This window comes from Gopherus evgoodei, chromosome 14 (assembly GCF_007399415.2).
Source record: "Gopherus evgoodei ecotype Sinaloan lineage chromosome 14, rGopEvg1_v1.p, whole genome shotgun sequence".
NCBI lineage: Eukaryota > Metazoa > Chordata > Testudines > Testudinidae > Gopherus > Gopherus evgoodei.
This window is the reverse complement of record NC_044335.1, coordinates 26,526,504-26,548,175: the sequence shown is the minus strand read 5'-3', so window position 1 is coordinate 26,548,175 and position 21,672 is coordinate 26,526,504. Positions and strand designations below refer to the sequence as shown.

At 43.7% G+C, this 21,672-nt stretch overlaps 1 protein-coding gene across 5 annotated transcripts in view; it reads right to left on the bottom strand.

Annotated features, from left to right (window-relative positions):
- Nucleotides 1-257: 257 nt before the first annotated feature.
- DLGAP4 (DLG associated protein 4) overlaps nucleotides 258-21,672 on the bottom strand; it is a 342,926-nt gene continuing 321,511 nt past the window's right edge. For 4 of the 5 annotated variants that reach the window (XM_030532969.1, XM_030532968.1, XM_030532970.1 and 1 more), the window contains 6 exons: nucleotides 10,680-11,041; nucleotides 8,798-8,889; nucleotides 7,946-8,355; nucleotides 5,955-6,046; nucleotides 3,672-3,824; nucleotides 258-2,766 (listed from right to left, as the gene is read on the bottom strand). In XM_030532969.1, the coding sequence (XP_030388829.1) occupies nucleotides 2,548-2,766; nucleotides 3,672-3,824; nucleotides 5,955-6,046; nucleotides 7,946-8,355; nucleotides 8,798-8,889; nucleotides 10,680-11,041 (1,328 nt within the window). In that variant the 3' untranslated portion in view covers nucleotides 258-2,547. Of the gene's footprint in view, nucleotides 2,777-3,671; nucleotides 3,825-5,954; nucleotides 6,047-7,945; nucleotides 8,356-8,797; nucleotides 8,890-10,679; nucleotides 11,042-21,672 lie in introns of all 5 variants that reach the window. The other variant, XM_030532971.1, reaches the window with a different exon arrangement.

The window sequence follows — 21,672 nt, the reverse complement described above, 5'->3', positions numbered from 1 at the left end:
TGACTGGCTCTCAGGAGGTTGAGGTATGCTGGAGAAATGGGAGATTTAGATTGCATTCAAACCATTGATGTGAACACTGAAATATATTAGTACACAATCACACACAGACAGTACAGCTACAGACCCACAGTCTATTGCATCAGTTTACAGATATTACAGAGAAGTCATGTCCATGTCGTTTAACTCAACTGTGCCCTAGAAGTTAAGAAGCCCATTAAGAAAACAAAAACCAAGAATATGGTCTTTTTTTTTTTTTTAGGGGGGGAAAAAGATCAGAGCTATAAACTGAGGTTAGTTTTGAATTTTGTTTTATTTTTTTTTTTAATCAGCCAGCTGTCCTTGCTTTATTAAACCTTATTCCTCCAGGAAAGTAAGGAGACACTGATATAATGAAAGTCTGGCAGAGAGGCATCCACTTGCTTCTGATTATCTAACATGGCTTGAGACACTCTGACAATGTATCTTACTCACCATAAACCCATTATAATGTCAGCCAGGTACGAGTGTCCTGCTTCATTACGCCTGGCCAGAACCCAGGGAATATGCTTGCAACTCTTTGTGCAGCGGACCAGGTATGATTGACTGAGGCAGCGTGAATGGTCCCCATGCAATTTAAAGAGGTTTTTCAGAAGCTCAGCAAAACAGGCTGCAGTCCACAACACAGAGCCCAGAAAACAACTGCTTTGAGGACACTACCTCAGCAGTCTGGGTACCTTTGGAAACATGATTAAGATGAATTCACATTCTACATGTTCCTAATTTTAGAATGCTAAGAAACTCTAAAAAGCCTTATTTAAAAAAAAATCCAGCAAGTCAACATCTTCTACTCCAAGTTAAAAACCAATGCTGGATCTGAGCCACTTTGCTTATGGTCAAACTTTCACAGGCTCTCATTCCAGGCTACGAGATCTATATGGTAGGTGGACAGGAAGAGAAATCGGTCATACTATATATGCATAAACACAGTATACAGTGTTCACTTAGATAGGATTTAGGTTTTTATTTTATGTTTTTGCCTTTTTGATCACCAACACCGTGGTTTAAATTCCTTTGGGATTTCCCCCACATGAAACTGACACAAGATCTCTCCACTCATACAACATGATTGCTCAACTTGGGGGCAAGTGTTTGTTTTGGGAAGGGTGGAAAGAATGCGATGCTGGCATTCAGTCCCAACTCCAAGAAGCTAAACTGAAAAGGAGGCATGAGGGGGGAGAAGGAGCTAAAAAGGATCAAATATTTAGCAACCCCTCCCGCTAACCCAAAAAAGCACGGGATACAAGGAAAAATAATCTGATTACACACAGGGTATATATTTTTACACACACTTTTACACACATCTAGATATAGTACATGTAAAAATATATGCTATACATACGCCCACTCTACTGAGGTGCTTTTAATACACCACTTGCACTTGTGTATGGGTATGTATACGTGTGTATGCATTAAATATACAGATCCCAGTAAGTGTATATGTGCATATGTACACATACATAAAGGTTGGCCGGCTGCCAGCCTGCCATTAGCCACCCTCCCCCTTTAGAAAACCCAGTCCTCCACCCAGAAACACCCTTCCTCCCCCTTGAAACAGGTCCCCACTACGTAGCAACTGCTTTTTTAACAAGTGATTCTCAAGGAAAATAAAAAGTGTAGAAGGGGACAAAATAAGAGTGTGTGTGTGTGTGTGTGTAGGGGTCACACCTGTTCCACCATATCATCCTTCCAGCTCCCATCCTGTGCCTGGAATGGGGCCAGCTTTCTTTTGGAATCAGCCAACGAAGCGCTGCCCCTGTCGCCACCTTATTGCACACGTTTGCTTCCAGGCTGCATGAAGAACTCGGCATTACATTCCGCAGATCTTTTCCTCCTTCCTTTTCAATCAAATACATCGATATGTGAACCCTGCTGCCCTTCGCCCCTATACCCTCCCCCCCACTAAAGGAAAAATAAAGAAAGGCTGCTTGCTAGCAGAGTGCAACACCAGTACACGCTGAACAGATGTTCTCTTCGGGAGTTCTGTGGAAGAGAGGTTATTTCTAACACAGTAAACAAAGCCATGCAAAAAGTGGGAGAGAGGGGGTGGATACGGTAGAATAAGAGGTAGAAGAAAAAAACCCTAAGGATAAGGAGGAACAGAGTTGAGGAGAAGGAGAAAGAACACAGCATGGCAAGTGCTCAAGGCTTCATTTTTTTTTTGTCGTCCTCTTCTTGTAAACAAGCTAATAATTCTCATTAGATTGAACAAGTAAAAAGATTGAAGTTCCAAGTCTGAGGGGCTGGGGCTTCCAGAGTCTTTTCAGTCTGTTCAGCAACACCACAGCCAGTGAGAGAAAACAAGAGGGGGAATTTTTGTTGTTGTGTGTGGGGGATTTTTTTTAAATCTTCATTACTTAAAGCTGAGAGAAAAAAAGCCGAATTGGGAGCCCTTTGTCAGGTTGGCTCAGCGTCTCTAGACTGAATAAATCACACTAAGTTTAGAGCGAAATTTTTTTTCCCTCTTTAATGATTTAGAAAAACACGTGTTTCCTTCCTCTTCCCCTTTGCTCAAAGGCGGGTCTGTGCCTCAGGGACGTAGATTTCAATGCTGTCCGCGCTCTCCGTGGCAGAATTCTGCCGGACAGAGGCAGCCCGCTTGGCTGCCATGAGACGCTTGCGAGCTTCCTGGCGCTGTTTATCCACAGAATCAGAGGCTTTGTCCCGGTTCAGTGGGGTTTTGGGCTTGGCTGGCTTCTTTGGCACTGGAGGGGGTGGTTTCTTCTCTTCCTTTAAGAGACAGTAAGAAGAAAGACAAAACATAAAATAAAAATGCACATACAAAAGTTCTCTCTGTTCTGTGATAACAAGAAGAGGGGATAGTTTGTGGCCCAAAGGAGGATACGCCTTTCAGCAACAGAGCATCAAGTGAATAAGCAGAATGGATTCTGGTCTAAGCCACTTTTGTTACATACAGTTTTTACAATCTGCTTTCCCATTTAACAGACAGTGAACTTCGTCTCACTCTCTGGTGGCACAGAATCCCACGCTGGGAAGCAGATCTGGGTTTGCAGGTTGCTCCTAAGGCGTAATGATGGGTCAGAGCATGCCGAGAAGATTAACACAGCTGGACTTTAAGAGGCAGAACAGTAGTGTGCAATGTACGTTTTATAATAAACAGTGTGAGCTGCGACTCATGCCCCCCCCCCATCTCAGAACTGACGTAGGGATAGAAATAAAGCATACACATGGATTTAAAGTGACATGGTTCTCACAGGTACTGATTACAGCCTATTCTTTATCCAACATCCATTTAACAAAAAGCCTGTCCCCTCCCGCTATGTAAGTGTGTGCTATTTACTCATCCACTCTTTACCCCAAATCACTTTTCCCCTGAAGGCTTCAGGAGTTTCTAAAACTCATTTCAATGTATCTTATAGGAATCTTCTTGATGCATCTCACAGGAGATTACGTGTATGTGCAGGGGGAGACTTCTGTTTTTGAACATGCAGGAAACACTATTATGATTATATGCATTAAAAAGGTAGAGTACGCAGCAAGCAGAAGACGGTAGCAGTTCCGAAAATCTAATCTATGAAATTATAGTTTAAGAACACAGAGCTACAACAGAAGGGCTACTGGTGACTTGGCAGAATGCACAATATTTTGGCTACTCTGAACTGCCCCATGCTCACCTTCTTCTCCGGTGTTTCTGCCAGTTGCCAGCTGTTAGCCTTTAGGTGGTAGAGCTCATCAAATTTCATGCTGATGTCTTCAATGGACAACTGCAAGAGATCCCAAAACCCAGCTAGGTCCTGGGCTGTGGGTCTGGGATTGGCATTGGGGTTCTGCAAGGGAGAGGGCATCAACAAGAAAATCAGAAACAGCATGTCACTGAGGTCATGAGTTTACAGTACTCTGTGCTATATTAGACTTTTACCCCTTTGCAATTCTGAGCTCATGTCAACATCTACTGACTGGGACTGAAGCTGCAGTTTTTCTCCAGTATCCATAGGAACAGGACAACCAACTGTCTCATCCTCACCATACAGTGCATGTTCTATTCTCGTCTATATAGGTTCTTATACTGTACCCACCAACATAGTTGGAGCACACTCCAACAGTGCATTAAGCAATGTGATTACATATCTGTCACGTTTTCTCTCTCATTCTCTCTCCAAGAGAGCCATGCGTGTGCTGGAGTATCTTGTTTTGATAGGGTTTTTCTAAAATATACACGTTGCTATATGTTTATGTTACAGAAGACAAAGAAAAAAAACAGGTGTCTTGCACTTGGAGTGAAGGTGATGTTGTTCCTGCTGTTCCTTAGTACTTGGGGGAGTTCATTCCAGACCCTCTTATCAGCCCCCGAGACACTTTTGTCTCCCGAAGACAGACAGACATCACTCAAGGCCTTGGTCCTGGCCAACCCTGACAACATTTACCATAGAAGAGACCCAGTCTAGAATCCAAATTCATGTTGGTAGCAAGAAACAAAATCGCTGCTTAGCCTAGTGCTCATTCCACGGAGGTACCATACCAGAAGTTCTAAAAGTTTGAGTTCAGAGACCAGAAAATTTGTGGTTTATTTTTTAAGCATCCAGATGCTATGGTAATACTTGAAATAACAAAAACTGGACAAAATGTGATCAGACCAAATGGGATATAGTTTGAGAACCTGAGTGCCACTTGATGCACAGAAATGCAAATAGGCTGTTTTTGCTGGAACGTGGTCAGAAGTAAAACACATTCTCTCTGAAATAGAACTGTGGGAGTTTAACAGAAACCCAAAACTGGGTTAAAAGATTCTAAATAGATGAGTGAAGTTTCTCCAAACAGCGAGCTGTTCCAAGTAAACTGGAGTTGGGTCCCTGAAGAATCTGAGCTCTACCCATGGACCTGGCTTTCAGAGTGCTCAGCACACACATCTAGTGTCAGATTTTTTAAAAGATCTCAGTACTCAGCAGGCACCCAACATGCTGAACTTTCTTGAAAGTCTGGCCCCTGGATTCTCTGCCAGTGCAAATGTCATTACAGCTATAATCAGCAAAACCAAAAAAGCAGTCATTTGACACTACCCCCTATTTTTATGGCCCATAGCTTTTCCAGGAAATGTCCACTGGGGCTGCACTTTGACTCATACCTCAGCCTGAAGGCTAAATTATTTTCCCCAGAAGGTTTCAACAAACGCTAATGAGCCCTGACTGAAGTGTTCCTTAAACATCAGAAGGGCTGTCATCCTGGGATAAACCTAAAAATACATTTTAAAAATTGTAAGTTTGTCCTGTTGAGACCTCAGCCAGGACAAGCAACTTCACCATGTTTGAAGAAGTCTTAGTTCACATGCAGCATTTTACAAGCACGTGGAATCAGTACTGTGGGGATGGTTCCATTGGCCATGCAGAGTAAGTGTATTCTGAAAGGGCTTGGGGGCTTTTTATAAACACTTCATTTTTGGCTAACCCTTTGCAGTTCACCTTGAAAAATATTTCAGAGTTATAAAATACAAGGTTGAAGCAGGCATCCTGAACACAGAATCTCTCTGCTGCCTACCAGGATTCAAGCCTGGAGCAAATTTATATGGGCAGACATTTGTTTCAATCCTCTCTGATAAATACTTCCAGCCAAATTATGCCTTACAATAGGTGTGGTTGGCTACCACTGATATCAGTGAGAATCGTGAGCAGGCATCCCAGGGCAGAACATGGCTTTAACGTTGCACATACACACCAAGAAAATGTGTGAGGTGCCCAAGCTACCGCTCTTCGGTTGCTAAACTGACAGTAAGTGCATGTTAAGAAAGTTAGCCTCTTGTTACTGTACAGCTTGTGAGACCTGCTTAGCTTTTATTTTAAAAAGCTTCATTCATTTTTGGCACCAGGAAACGGCCTGGTCGTATTATACACAGAGCTGCTTCAGCTTAGCACTACAGAGCTGTGGTTAGACTACTGCCATTTTACAAAGTTACTTCTACTCACCAAGTTTTGCTCACAGAGGCCCCGGAACTGCTGGAACTTTTGTGACATGAGTAACTGTGCGCTGCCCACTGCACTGAGGACTTTTCCTAAAACTAATGAAAGAAAAAGGAATTTAAGAAGTTAGATAAGAAATAAAAACAGCTGAATGTAGCAAACAAGAATGTTTCAAAAGGTTAAGATGCTTCCTAGCATTGATACACATTGGCTTATACTCGTTCTACGAGCAAAATTGTGTTTTTCACTCATGTTTTAAACAAGCCATGTCTCTAATGATCTATTGTTACAAATGGATGCATTGCCTGTAGGTCTCTGTATACTTTGTTTTCCCTTGTTCTCCTGCCAAGAGACCCATCGAAGATGGCAGACAGCCACGCTGCCACAAGATTCTCTGTTTGCAATAGAGCTTTACTGAAGTTCCAAGGCAGAGGAGTCATTTTTGGGTAAGAGAGACTCTCAGAGCCCGGATCAACTGACTTAGGCTCGTGCTACAGGGCCAAAAATAGCAGCGTAGATGTTTGGGGTTTGGGCCGGAGCTACCTGAGTCTAAACATCTACACTGCTATTTTTAATCCCATAGCGAGAGACCCGGAGCCCAAGTCAGCTGACTCAGGTTCTGAGACTCACCTGCTGCAGGGTTTTGTTTTGCACCATAGACATACCCTTAGAAGCCAGTTTGATATCCTCTAGAACCCCTCTTCCCCTATGCATTTAGAGAAAGTGAATTCCAGAGACCCTTAAGACAGTTAATTACACAGAGACGGGAAGTCGCATTCCAGCTGAGATAGACTGCTTCACTTATTATCAATAATAGTACTGTGTACAATTGGACATCTATAGCTCTATGCTTCTTAAAACAGACGGCACTAAAATCATTAAATTAAAGCCTACAGCAAGGTTGAACGACAAGACTTTTAAGGCACGATCTATAAGCGAACCCACATTGACTGTGCAATGCCCCTGACCTGCAGGCACATGCTCTCAGACAGACCTTAACCCACGCTTCCAAAATACAAAAGGATCAAGAGGAGGGCAGATCAACCATCTCTTTTCACAGAAAGGTTTAAGTGTTGAGCAGTTCATAAGTATTTAGCAGAACGAAGTGTTGAGGTCCCAGGATTTAGACTTCCTCAGAGTGCTCGGGGAGCTCCTAGGTGTGGAAACATCATCCCCTCTTGCCACCAACAGAAGTGTTTGGGCTTGTTACTACTGGAGGCTCAGACGAAGACAAAGCTAGGGCTCTCAGACGCATTGCAGAATCATATGGCAGTGAAGAATTCAATGATAGATCCTTTACCTATTCATTTTCTGGGCTTTTAAAACTGCTTTTAGTATTTGGGTGTGGTTTGTTGGGCATAAGCTGGACTCTCTCCAAACACACTTTCACACTTAATTCTGCATTAAAGAACTTGCTGGGAAATATTTATCAAGGAGTAGATAGACTCCGTGCCCTATTCCTCCCTTGCTCAAATGAGTAAGGGCTGCTCAGCATGCAGCTCCTGCCATGGGGGCCAAGCACAGCTGGTCCCTTGATACGACCCCTGCAAGCAAGCAGGTGAGAAGGGTCCAAGAGTGGGCACAGTCCTGCACTGCCTGTCGAACTTGGCAGCCAGAATAGCTGGCTTTCTGTGTGGAGGCTGGGGGAGGGGGAATGAAGAGTAAAAGGGATGATGTAAGCCACCCCCGTACCTCCCAAACAACAGAGCAGTGATTTGTGTCTGAGTCACTCCTAAGGCAGTGCAGCTTGTAGTGTTACAACCCAGCCCAAAGTAAAGATCATGCCCACTGTAGCAATATCACCCACATTTACATTCTTAAGTAACCTCACTCTTTGGCTGCTCTGTGAGATTCTACAGTCAGACTCTAAAAACCCTATCCCATCTAGTCCCTTCCTGGCCAGCACCACACCTTTCCTTTGTCAGATTGTTCCACATGCTAGCAAGTCTCAGGGTATGTCCCCTCCTCCCAAGTGCCATGCAATTCTCAACACCCACCTTCTTCAGAGAGATTGTTCTCTTTGGTTTCCTGGTCCATCTGACGGCACCATCCTTCTAACCTTTCTGTTTCTGCCTGCAGCAGTTTCAGAAACCAGTACCCGTCCCGCCTGCAGGCTCCTGGTTGTGTTGGTTCTGAAGGTGAGTTGGAGGATGTCTCGAGCCAAGGGTCCGGAGGAGGGAGAGAGGAAGGCTCTAGGGCTGGGTCACTGCTATCTCCATAGGAGAGATTTCTCTTCAATTGGGAGGGCTTGGCTGGTTGCCTGGTACTGGCATCAACACTGACAGAGTTGTAGCGCGGGGGACAATCAGCAAGGCTTCTCTCAGACGATTTACAGTTTGAGTGATTCGGTTCCTGTGCGTCAGAATCGGCGTCCTGTTTGGAGGACATACTGCGAGAGTGGTTGTTTCTGCAGAAAGAGCAGGAGCAAGAGAATGAAGGGGAGCCCTCCAACTAGCTGGATTCACACACTGGTACAAAATGCAATGGGTTTGTTTACGGTGTCTGCAGCTGAGCCTTGTTCCCCCCCAGCCCCTCCACCTTAAAACACAAATACCCACACCACACAAGCAGACAACCTTATAATTTTGTCTGTCTGCTTACTGCAATAGGCTATTCAGACCAAATGACTGACGCGCATCTATAATTACATCTTGGGTTCGTTTTTTATTTCAAGCTCCCATTGATTTAGCTGTTTACATTGCAAAGCAAGTACTTTTTTTTGATAAAAGCACATGCTGTTCAACACAGTTAGTACTGAAACATGAAACTGAGGCGAGACATGGGTCTAAGCTAATTGGCAAAGTGTATTTTAAAGGGATAAAATAAAAGAGCCTGCGTCTCTCACTTACCGCCACTCGTCCTCTACCTGTACCCCGATGGACTGGAATTTGGTGGTTGGCGTAGGGGGCTCCTCCTTTGCCACTGGCTGAAGGCAGTCAACCTTATTAAATAAAAAAATACAAACAGAACAGGAGAGTTGCAACCACATGCGCGCGCACACAGAGCATATAGATGCTGTAAACCAATTCGAAGGCTGTTTTAGGATGGATGGCACAATACTGCTAGCCTAAGGAGACGTCACCAGTGCCCCAATCTGCTGAGGATGTCAGATTTTATCCCTAGCCCAGCAGCAATCAGACAGCCATTCTGGATCTGGCTCTATCAACTGCCACAATAGAAACAACAGGTAGGGGAAAGGTTTCGATGCCTCAGAGCAGGTGCATGTACAGGGCAGGCAGATGGCCATTCTGAGGCTCAAGAGAGGGCAGCAGCCTGTCTGCCAAAGGGGCATCCCTAGAACAGGGGCTCTCAAAACTTTCTGAAGCCTAGTATCCTCTTATCAACTTCTCCTCTCCCCACCCAGAACAACGTGGAAGCCCTGAGTAGTTAGTTGCAGCCATAAGTGAAATCCAGGTACTGGAGGTAGGGAGGCATGGGTCACAGCATGAGAACCTCAACCCCAGAATAGGGTCGGGGGGAGCAGATTGAAACAGTCAGACTCTTTAAAAAGGGAATTCTCCCTCTACCCCTCCACTCCACTGTTGTTTGCTCCAACTCCCACTATTTCTGTGGGGAAGAATCATATCAAAGTGACATTGGAAGTGACTCTGCCAGCTAGATTTCAGCAGCAGAACAATTCACAACCCAACATAAAGCCTCATGTTGCATGTACAGTTTGCACTGCCGAACTTCCACGGCATTCAGAATAATTAACTGTGGACACAATGGTAAGCAAGAACTAACTTGTCTGCTTGAGTATGGCTTCAACATAGAAGAGTTTAACTTGGTTATATCGAGATGCATATTATGTTGGGTAAAGGGTCGTTTCTACATGAACAAAACTGGAATGTCTGATGCTGTAGAAGATGTGTTTTAAACTGCACTTTCAAATGCATACTCACCTGCCGAACCCACATGTTTTGCATTTAAACTTGCAAGTGGGAAGGTTACTACTACTTCAGCATGTCATAAGGTGACGTGCAGCAGGCGCTTGTGGATACAACAGAGGAACATAAAGTTTAGCCACCTGCATTTGAAATGTTGTCCACAAGCAAAATGCGAAAAGATTAGTGGTTTTTTTTTTTTTTTTTTAAACTTCTCCAAAAGTAGCCTTTGCAGGACAAAGCTTGGATACACGCTTCTCCCTGAGCAGTTTTCATTGGGCTATAAAGCTAGCAACTGTTTTTCATTAGTTTGCATGTTCTGTTGGCTTTCAGCAACACAAGGTCTCAGAGAAACAATAGGGGTGAAGGAGGGGCACTCCCACAGATAGACTGCATCAGACCCATAGTGTCATAATCATTCCATACTATAGCAGCTCCAAACATGCTCAATAGTTCTGTAATAGAAGAGTTTGAATCTTAAATGAAGCTATGCCTTGAACTCGGATTGAAAGCATGCAGAATGACCTTAAAATACAGTATACGGCACACAAACTCTAGCATCTGTGCATATGTACTTTTGACAAGAAGCTCCTTTAAAGTGAATTACCCATTTAACAGAGCTACTTTTATTTTATGACACATTTTAAATTTGTACTGAACACATTCCTGTTATAGCAACATTTTGTTGTATTTCACCTCTGAGTGCACTGGATGATTGTTCTACAAACTGGTTAATTTCTTTAGCTATTTGGGTGGGTTCAGCTGCACATTTGGTTACAAGACACATGCTAAATAGATAACTTAAGAACATTCTCTGTTACACAAAGGAGTATAAACTATTCCATACTTGTATTCCTATAGACGACAGCTTCCTTTTGGGGATATTCTCCACCTTCGGCTCTTCACTTGTCAGAGTTCCTTTGTCACTTTTCAAGGTTGCATTTTTCTGGGGTAACTCTGGAGCATCTCTGGCTGGAGTCACAAGGCTGCCTCTCGTCACACTAGGTATTCTGGTACTGTCTAAGCTGTCTGAAGAATTACTCAGTCCCGACTGGCTGTTGACTTCGCTCTTGTGGTCCTGGCTATCCAGGTAGGTGTCCTGGGCTGATTCGGTGCTGCTCTGCACAGTGACAGAGATGAACGGCTTTGAGGTGGTCCGAGGTGGGACGGGGGGAGGTGTCTTTTTATATGCCACTAGGCATGATGAACCTGCAACAGCAGAGGTGGGAAGGAGCAAGAGAGTGGAATTGAAGAGAATGTGATAGATACAGTGAAAGAAAGAAAAAGCAGGTCAATTATAATATTCAGGAGAAATCTCCAAGTAGAAATTTGAAGAAATGCAGAAACACCAATCTAATGCCAACAGCTTGCACTGAGTGACCCACACCAAAGCATTTAAAGGGGTGAGGGGAGGGAAGCCAGCACTACCCTGCAATAAAGTTCAAGAGAAACAACATGATGTGAGAGAGACACTGGAAGGTGGAAAAGTAGCAAAGAAGATCCTACCAAACTGCTAGAGTGTTTGACAAGGAAAGGCCACTACACAGCAGAAGTTCTGTGGAACCCTGATTTTTTTTTTTTTTAAAATCGCGTTTAGTGTCCTGGTAAAGCCAAATCTCTCAGTTCTTTGTTCCCATCAGTAGACAAGTTTCTGTATCCGGACCAGGTTGGCGTTTGTTCCTACAAAAGGGAAAGAGGCCATAAGGGTTTCTTCCAGCAGGCAGCAGTTATAATGTTCACAAATGTTCACTTTACAAACCCTGGAGGGTTGGTTTTTAATCTTTAAAGCTATTTAGGTGCCTAAAGATGCAGGGATGCCAAGATTTTCAGAAGGGCCTATCGACATATTTAGGTCCCTAAATACCTTTACAAGTCTGGCTCTGAGTGCACAGTACATTATTTGCCACTATTGATTTGAGAGCTGGAAACATAGGTATCCAGCATCTTCCCAGCATACAGCTCAGTTCAGGGAACTGAAAGTCAGCTTGGATTCACGAGGATAAAACACCACCATGCCACAACACACGTCAGTACAGGAGTTTGGAATACAGAAGAGTCCTAGAAATAAATTAGTCAGCGGCCATCCACATGCCAGCATTCAGCAAATCTGACATGCACAAGACACTCTGGAGGTATTGTATGTGCCAGTCAGGGTCTGGCATTTCCAAACAAGAGATGGCGGTGCCCATTACCACCTCTTCAAGAGAGCTGAAGTAGAGTCCTTGCAGAACCTCACACAGTAGGTAAGACTACTTTGATGCTCTAATCATTTAGGAGTTTAGACTAGGACTCTGAAGGTGTTAGTAGCTTAATGTAGACATAACTGCATGCCTTCAGGGCTCCCCGAGGCTTTAACTTGACCATTTTAATGTGTTAAAGGCACATAGTTATGTCCAAATTCAGATCAGGACATGGCTTTCATGTTAACAGTCTTCCTAGCAGCAACCCTCTCGCATGCTCACCATAGCTGTGACAGTGAAAATCTACTAGCGGTAGTACGTAAGGGAATTTAACAATCGCTAAGAAATATTTCCCACGGTCGAGTACAAGAGGTTCAGCTTCCCACTTCTGCAGACCAAAAGTAACCATGTGCCCATCCTTCAGCCAGTTACTTTATTCCATTAAGTCACCCAAACTAAGTGCCGAATGGCACTGAAAGACAGCCACAGGACAATATCAGAGAATTAACCAGTTGGGACAGAAACAACAGCCTAAAACAGCACTCATGTCTTTGTATGGTGGTGCCCTGTAAAGATAGGCCAGTGGGCACCCTTCATTATGTAGACTGGAGCGGCCTGGAGTCAGTATAGGAGAACCTGCATGTTTTGTTTTAGATACCGTGCTGAAAGCACAGATTTTATTCTCCAGTCCCCTCTAAATTCCTGGCAGTTTCTGTATATCAGGGGTTCTCAAACTTCATTGCACTGTGACCCCCCCCTTGTGACAACAATTACTAAATGACCCCAGGAGAGGGGACCGAAGCCTGACTCCGCCCAAGCTTTACCACCCTAGGTGGGTGTTGGAGGCCACCCCCCCCAAAATCAAAGTCTGAGCCCCACCTCCCAACTAGGGAGGCCAAAACCAAAAGCCTGAGCCCCATCATCCAGGGATGAAGTCCTTGGGCTTCGGCTTCAGCCCCAGGTGGTGGGGTCTCAGGCTTTGGCCAGTCCTGGAGTGCCCATCACAATGGGGTCGTGACCCCCTCTGGTGTCCCAACCCACAGTTTGAGAACCTTACTGTAAATGATGATCTGACAAACCATTATTTTGCTGTGGCCAGGTCTACACTAGAAAAGTTCTGCCAACATTTCTATATGGCAGAAGTTCCTGCATGGATGCTGGCAAAGAAGCTCTTTTGCCTCCATAGCTTACATCAGTTTCCCAGGTGAAATAAGCTATATCCATAGAAGTTCCTTTATACTGCTATAAACTGTGCCTATGCTACGACCTCTTCTGGTATAGAAATATTGCAAGAGAAGTTACACCCCTAACAAATACTGCTATGCTGGCAAAAGTTTCTAATGTAGACCTGGCCTATGTCTGGGACAAGCAGAAGCCATCCTGCCCGGCTTTTCCCACCCAGCCTGACTGTAGTGCTACTATAACCCCTTTCCTAAATACCTGGGCTCCTCCCATGCAGACTCTTCATCCTTCTGCAGCTACATACAACACAACACTAGTAATACTATTAAAAAAGTTGTTTAAGTTTAACCAGGTACTTTAACTTAGATGAGGTCATCTGCCATCATAACAATGAGGTCCTATGACATAGCCTAGATCACAGGATCATTACAATGGGAAATAGCTCCTGTTTTACTGCTGGGCTGTAAATGTATATATAGCGTTCAGATAGTCTTCTGGCTGCTGTTTCAACCCACCATGCTGCAGTATGATTGAGAGAGTAAATCAATTACTATCCTACTGATGTAAATCCTTACTTATATGCAAAACCAAAAGAGGGTGCTAGACTTCTGCAAAACCGGTCACTATTGATGTACAAAATAGGAACATGCAGGGGAGGAGGGGAACGCCCACTGGAAAAAACATTTTATTTGGGGTTACTGAGGTAGATAAACACCAGGCCCAGTAGTTCAGCTTCCACAGGCTGCAAGGACACTGTTTCGGGTGTCCTGTAGATGCATTTTGAAGGTTGGTATTTCCTCTCAGTCTTCTTCCCAGTGATCACCAAAGGAACTGGTCTTGATGCGTGGGGCAGTGAATGCAAGACTTCACAGGGAAAGGAAGTCTATAGAAAGTGAGTAAAACAATACTCAGAATGCTGACATCAATGGAGAATAAGTAATGCTATGAAGAAGTTGAGAATTCAACAGTAAAAGCAGAAGAAACAACTGGAAATGAATCAGGGAGTCAAGGACAACGGAGAACATTCAGGACAACAACACAATTGAAAATTAAACTTACTCAAGTACTTTGCAGAACTTTAAAACAAGCACATCCCACCCCTGCAGCAAACGGAGCAACATCTATGTTGTCAAGCAGAGGATAAAAGATAGTAAGCTGCAAAGTAAACACAGCCAGATCTTGGTCTCTAGGCCAGCATCTTTCCCTCCCTAAGCAGCCTTTCATGTCAACTGGTTAATGGGCCCATCCCAGAAAGAGTGGCTCACTTTTGAACACAAGAATGCCAGTGGGATCCCCTCCCCACCACGGACAGTCCTCTCCCCCTCCCTGCACATCCTCATCCAACAAAGTTGTTTCAGCTACTGCCAGCTCTCCACCCAAAAATGAGCTCACTGCTGTTCTATCATCTCAATCTAGCTACAGTGGAGCATTTACAAAGGCAGAGTACCTTCCATCTTTTGGCTGTGTGTACACAACGCCTAGCACAATAGCTCTCTGGTGGGAGCCTCTAGGCACTACGGCAGCACAAATATGAAATTATTTTAAATTGCAGATTGTTTTGCAGCAATGAGACTTACAACATAACATTGCAGAACTGTTTACAGGCCATGGTAATTTCTGTCAGGGAGTTGCTGCAAGATAGGACAGTGTAACTAGAACTGGGAATCACGATGCTTAAAGTGTCCTCATCAGCTCTCTGAATTGCTGGCAAAATGTAATAGCTAAAAAACTAAGAACAGTCCCAGGCAAAGAGCAAGAACAGTGAAGAAAATTTCTGGTTTGCACCATTTGATTCTTACCATTCAAAGGCATTTTTTGCTTTTGAGTCCCATCTAAACAAGTTACTAAAATTCATAGGCTATGTCTACACTACAGCCTATGCTGGCACAAATTATGTTGTTAAGCGGTGTGAATTAACCACACCCGAGTGACATAAATTCTACCGACATAAGCGCTCATGTGCACAGCGCTGTATTGGCAGGAGAGCTTCTTCCGCTGACACAGCTTCTGCGACTCATGGAGGTGGCTTTTTTATGCTGATGGGAGAGCTCTTTACAGTCAACACAGAGCGTCTTCACCAGATGTGGTACAGCTGCGCTGCTGTAGCGCTGTACATATACATACACATGGCCTTAGTCACACTGTAGTTAACTGAATTGATTGGGGGAAGGGGCATTTGGGCTTTTATAGCCTTCCTGGCAGAGCTATTTTTAGAATGAAAAACACTCATAAGTTGGCATCTTTCTATTTGACTTTATCTGCTGTTTCCTGCCAGTCTTGGCCAATATCTACTGGTTTACTCTTAGCCAATTTTAGTTTTTGCCTTTAAGATTCAGAACACAGCCTATGCCTAACCTTTAGAATTTTCTCACTTCCTACAGGACCGCATGCCACTTGCTTGTTAAAGGCTAAAGTGAACGAGTTTTTTTTTTTTTTTTAATAAATCCAACTATCACCTAACCAATACTTTCAGAGGTCCTTATTCTTCACAGTACCATTCCATGGCTTGCCTGCAACATGCTTTTGTTCAAGGCTAAGCTGCCAGCATCACAACCAGTGTTTTATCTTCTATTTAAATATATCTAAAGTGCTGCTGCAGCTGGAAAGAATGCACTATGCACTGCAGGATATTAACTTTGTTGTTGAGGTTGATAGAGTGAGCACAGCCTCAATGGATCACCTGCTCATCTCTCAGTGACCTCAAGGGGACAATGGCCATTACTCTGAGTTTTAAATTTTTATTATTTGATTCTTCTTAGAGCACCAAACCCATATTTTGTAAGGTAACAGAGACTTTCCATGGGTGATCTGTCACTTGGTTTCTTTCCTGCTGTATGCATCCCATTCACCTCACAAACATCTGAAGGAACCAAGCAACAAAAATCTAATTTCCTGGTGCACAGAGGTCCATCCACTTCCCCTGCCACACACAACATGCATGGGGGAAGTGGGTGCAGCTGCGCAGAAGGGCCAAGGTCAGGAGGGGGGCAAGTACTCAAAGGGTGAAGCATAGTTCACTTCTGCTGCATGGGAGGGGGAGAGAGGGGAGGCGTGTGGAGTGAGACAGGCAGGGAATTGGGTCCCAGCTGTGAAGACAACTCAGCCATGGCAGGGAGTGGAAGGCTTCCTCATCTCCTACATGGTGACTACCCAGCCCCCTGTGGGTACTGGGCACCCCTCCCGACCATGGTCCCCAAGGGACAACAGGAGGGGCCCATGCATGGGACATGAATCTCCAAAGGGGGTCCAGCAAAAAAAAAAAGGAGGGGGAGGGAAGGGGTTTTGGGAACCTCTGCACTAGCACAATGCTTCAAGGTCTATGTTGCAATAAACCAGAGGTGAATTTAAAAATGGGCTGCACCCCATCTGCCTCTCCCCTTCCAAAAAAGCTACAGCAAAAAGACATTATTTCCAATGAAAATTTTGAACATTCCATGGTTAGGGTTTGCAGCAGCAATCCCCTGCCTCATACACCCCGATCAGTGGTACTAAGCTCGACTCCCCTGCCCCTCATGGCTGTAGAGACTAATTTGAATACATGGACCAAGCACCTGCCTGATCTACATACAGCCTTGAAACAACTGCTTTAATACATGGCTTCTCAGCTTAGGGGGTCAAAGTCTCTAGGGCTCCTGATACCTACAGGTAATGGGAGAGAAGGGTATAAACATTCTATCCTTTGTGTCTTGCTTAAATGAGAGAGGGGTCACTGTGTCCATTCACCTGCAGAAGTGCAAAATGCCATGCTAAATTGTATGTTATAAGCACTTTGCATCCTGAAGGACTGAAGATACATTCATAGTGCATCCCTGACAGAAGCCAGCACTGTTGGGAGGAGATTGGCAACGGACCGGCACAGATCAAGGCACAATCGCATGCATGAGGGGTATTGTAAAAAAGTTGAATGCACTATTTTGTTACGTGAAAATATACACGTCTATTCACTAAACATATTTATATAAACAGTTACATATAGTTTGCCTAGCTTTTATATAGTGGTTTCATCTCTAGCTCTCAACATGCTTAACTAAATAGACAAGTATTCGCCCCATTTTACAGAGAAAGAAATTCAGGCAGATTATGTGATTTGTCCAAGGTTACCAAGTAAGCCAGTAGCAAAGTTAACAGTAGATCCAGATTTATTGGTCCTGGTTCCAGTGCTAGCCCCTGTACCATATATATTTTCAGCAGGTATGAAGAGACATATAAGTATCTCTTCCATTAACAGATATTTTTAATTTTTTTTTTTTTAAATAAAAACTCTGGGAGCAAGTTTAGTGTATCTGTATTTGTGTGTGGAATGTGTGATGTGCTAAACTTCCTTAGAAATGTAACAGAAGTCTGCCACCAAGTCTGCATTGCAAAGATTTTCTACAGTATACGCAGTCAGCCACTCACAGTAGCTTCATCATGCATGTAACCTGCCTCCCTGCAGCTGTCTCAGCCTTTACTTGCTGTATCTGCTTGTTTCCTGTTAATTACATGCAGATGCTTCACAGATCTGGCCTTGCTTGCAAGTCAAATTACAGAGTGCACTCCGGGTACTGCTGATTAACAATCTGCCCCACAGGGAGCTGAAAGAAGGGAGAAATATATACACAGCTGAAGCCTGCGAGAAAGTCTAGCACTCCTGCTATAGCGTGAACACACTGGGACTAGAGGCACCCTTAATCTTCTGGCTTCCGCCATAAACTTTTCAGTACACCAGTGGCACTTGCTAAGTGGCTGTGCAGAATGAGTTTTAAATTCTGTATCTCTTCCCACTTATGTCTCTAACCATTTATTGATCTTCCACACATGACTCTGACATTACATGGGGGGAGTGAAAGAGAGCAGCGACTGAACAATTTTGAAATTCACAGACCTTTCAAATGTGAGACATAATTTCTGTATTTATTACCCAAGACCCCACCTATCACCTCATTCTTGTGACATATGGATGTCAACAGGGTACCTGGGATTCTCCCACCTTACTACACTCTGGGCATAATTTACTCTTATATACAAGTGATCAATGGCCAGGAGATGGACCTTCCAATTCTGTGACTGACATTGTACAATTGATTCCTCCCCTCTCACTCATCCAGCCTCTATTGAGGAAGATGATACACTCTTGCTTCTAAAACAGATGCAAATGAGATGCAGAGCTGGTGTGTTTTGTGTCTTTATATGGGCAAAACTGAGACTGTTTGTATATGCTCTTACAAGCCTAGCTAACATCAAAGATGAAATATTAATCAGCATGTCAGTCCAGACACAGCGACTCCCAATTAGAGGTGACAGCAACTCCAGAGAGCAGCACAACAACAGTGAAAGAAAGTGGAGCTTAAGCAGCAAAAAGCAGAGGGGGGGAGAAAAAAAAAAAACACACCACAAAAAACAAGTCCATATGTTGGACCAAAGAGATTATTAGAGAAGCAGTCTTCCTCCTTCTCCTCCCATCCCTATCTCTTCATATATATAAATTGAAGGTCAGGCTCAAAACAATTGCAAGCAGCAGATGTTACTAAAAGCAACTATGCAAGACACCCAAAGTCCATTTCTTCAAATCCCATTTATTCATTTTCTTGAATTAAATAACTATGGATAGTGGCTATTTCCACCTTAATAAGATCAGCAACATTATCTCACCTCCTAACAGGAGTGCATTAAAAAGGGAGGGGCCCAGCTGTCATTTATTTGTAATCTCTCCTCTCACAGACACAGATCACAGTGGGTTTAATTTCCTATGGGTACACCCACAATAATTACATCAGCCTACAACGTCCTGACCTACATTCTCTGTTGCCTGGGCCTGTATTAGGTTTCTTCTCTGTTACCAACTACCTTGCTTTTCTTTGTAAAGAAGGATGTCACTTTCCTCAGCCTTCAATGGAAGAAAAAGAGAAGAGTGGATGCCATATATAGGGCCCCATAAACTACATCATGAAGGGAAGATCAGAGAGGACAGGCCAAGAAGCCAGCCTAACCTGGATATTATAGAGCTCTGTCATTCCCTCTCCAATACTTTAAGTGGTTAGCACTTTCCTATATGAATATAACAAACCTTTCTAAGACAAGGGCTACAATACACAAAGTGCCACAAGTACTCCTAGTTCTTTTTGCTGATACAGGGAGGGATAGCTCAGTGGTTTGAGCACTGGCCTGGTAAACCCAGGGTTGTGAGCTCAATCCCTGAAGGGGCCACTTAGGGAACTGGGGTAAAAATCTGTTTTGGGATTGATCCTGCTTTGAGCAGGGGGTTGGACTAGATGACCTCCTGAGGTCCCTTCCAACGCTGATATTCTATGATTCTATGGCGACCACTCCGAAATAAAAATCTCAGCTTCCCAGCAGGGTAACTGCTCACCAGTGCATGGTGTTACGCTTATGACACAATAGGTGTGTGTTATATATTGGTCTTCCACTCTGCCTGCACCAGTTTTGTAAGTGTCAGTACCACATCCTGGGTCAAACCAGAAAGCAGATCAGAGGGATAGTGTTGAGGGATCCACCAGCCTGTGACCAATCTGAGTGACCTTAGGCAAACACAGCTGTCTCTACTCTTATTGCTTATACCACTGTGTAAACCCTAGAATGTGCCTTTTTTGGAGGGGGACTGGCCCCGTATTACTAGTTTGTACAGCACCTATGTCATAACATATTTCCCAGATTTGGACCTTAGTGTCCAAAATATGGGTGTTAGCATGAAAACCTCCAAGCTTAGTTACCAGCTTGGACCTGGTAAAGCTGCCACCACCCAAAAAATTAGAGTGTTTTGGGGCACTCTGGTCCCCCAAAAAACCTTCCCTGGGGACCCCAAAGACCCAAATTCCTTGAGTCTTACAACAAAGGGGAATAAACCATTTCCTCGCCCTTCTCCCTTCCAAGTGTTCCCTCCCTGGGTTCCTGGAGAGATACACAGAAGCAAGCTCCGTGAATCTAAACAGAGGGACTCCACCCTTCCCGTTTCCAGTCCTGGAAACACAAGTACTTCCCTCTTCATCCAGAGGGTATGCAAAGTCAGGCTTAGTAAATCTAACACAAAGATTTCCCCCCTGACTTCTTCCTCCCACCAATTCCCTGGTATTCCCACTAAAGAAAAACTCCAACAGGTCTAAAAAAGAAAGCTTTATAAGAAGAAAGAAAAATACATAAAAATGTATTATGGTGACAAATACAGGGTCAATTGCTTAAAAGAAATGAATAAACAGCCTATCCACAAAGAATATAATTTAAACACATTCCAGCAACTACACACATGTAAATACAAAAAAACCCCCAAAATATAAACCTACTGTCTTATCTCTCTGTACTTACAACTGGGAAACAGAAGATTAGAAAGGCAGGAGACAGAAAGATCACTCTCAGAGCCGAGAGGGTCAGACACAAGCCAAAGAACAAAAGAACTCCACACACAAACTTCCCTCCACCCAGATTTGAAAAAAAGTCTTGTTTCCTGATTGGTCCTCTGGTCAGGTGTTTCAGGTTACTGGTGTTACCCCTTTATAGGTAAAAGAACATTAACCCGTAGCTATCTGTTTATGACAACCTAATACAATGGGCCTAATCCCCCATCCGGGATCCTTGGGCACTATTGCAATAGAAACAAGAGTGCACACGTGTATGCAAAATAAACCAAAGCTACTCCAAGTTGACATTTGCCAACCCTGATAGTGTCCTTTTCAAAGGAGAGGACATAGCCCCAGTAACAGGTTTTCAACAAAAAGTGAAGTGTTTTCTTAGAAGTCCAGGAATAAACTCAAGCCTCCTTTACAGGTTAAACACTCCTCTATTTTCATACTACACCATACAGCTTTCATCCAGGATCACCCTAATGTAGTTGACTTCTGTTTTTTTGTGATTTCATCTATGCCTGAATGCAGCCACCTATATGGAATGCAGCAGTTGCACATAGCAACTATATAACAGGAGATGTTAAAAAATATATTGTATATAAGCAAAACTAAAGGTGAGAGGATAGAGATGGAGCAAAGTCTCTCCCTCCTCCCCCCGAAGAGTGCCAGGGGACCCTCTTGTACGGACTTAACAGAAGAAAGACACAACCCTTCCTGTACTACAGCAAAGCATATACAATTCTCTGACCAAGAGCATTTTAAAGATTCATCAGCACATTTTGCAAATACCCTAGCTTCTCAAGGACATTCCCAGTTTGGTATCATGGTTTAAGGTTATTGATGTGGAACAACTTGTAATGGAACAAACATTTATGTTACTTTCTCTGCAAGAGAGTTATGTTGGGTTTCTGGCATTAACTGATGTCCCCCAGCTGAGAAGTCTTCCTACCCCCAAAGGCAGGAAGCTCTACAAGAACACATTTTCCATCCGGTTAAAAAAAGAAGGGTTTTATTTAAAAAAAAATCAAAACAACATTTCTAAGAAAACCCAGTATTCAGACATATGCTTTATCTGTTAGACACCCACAAATGTCAAGGATTTAAAGGACTGAAGTGTCAGATCATATCACCCATGTGAGCT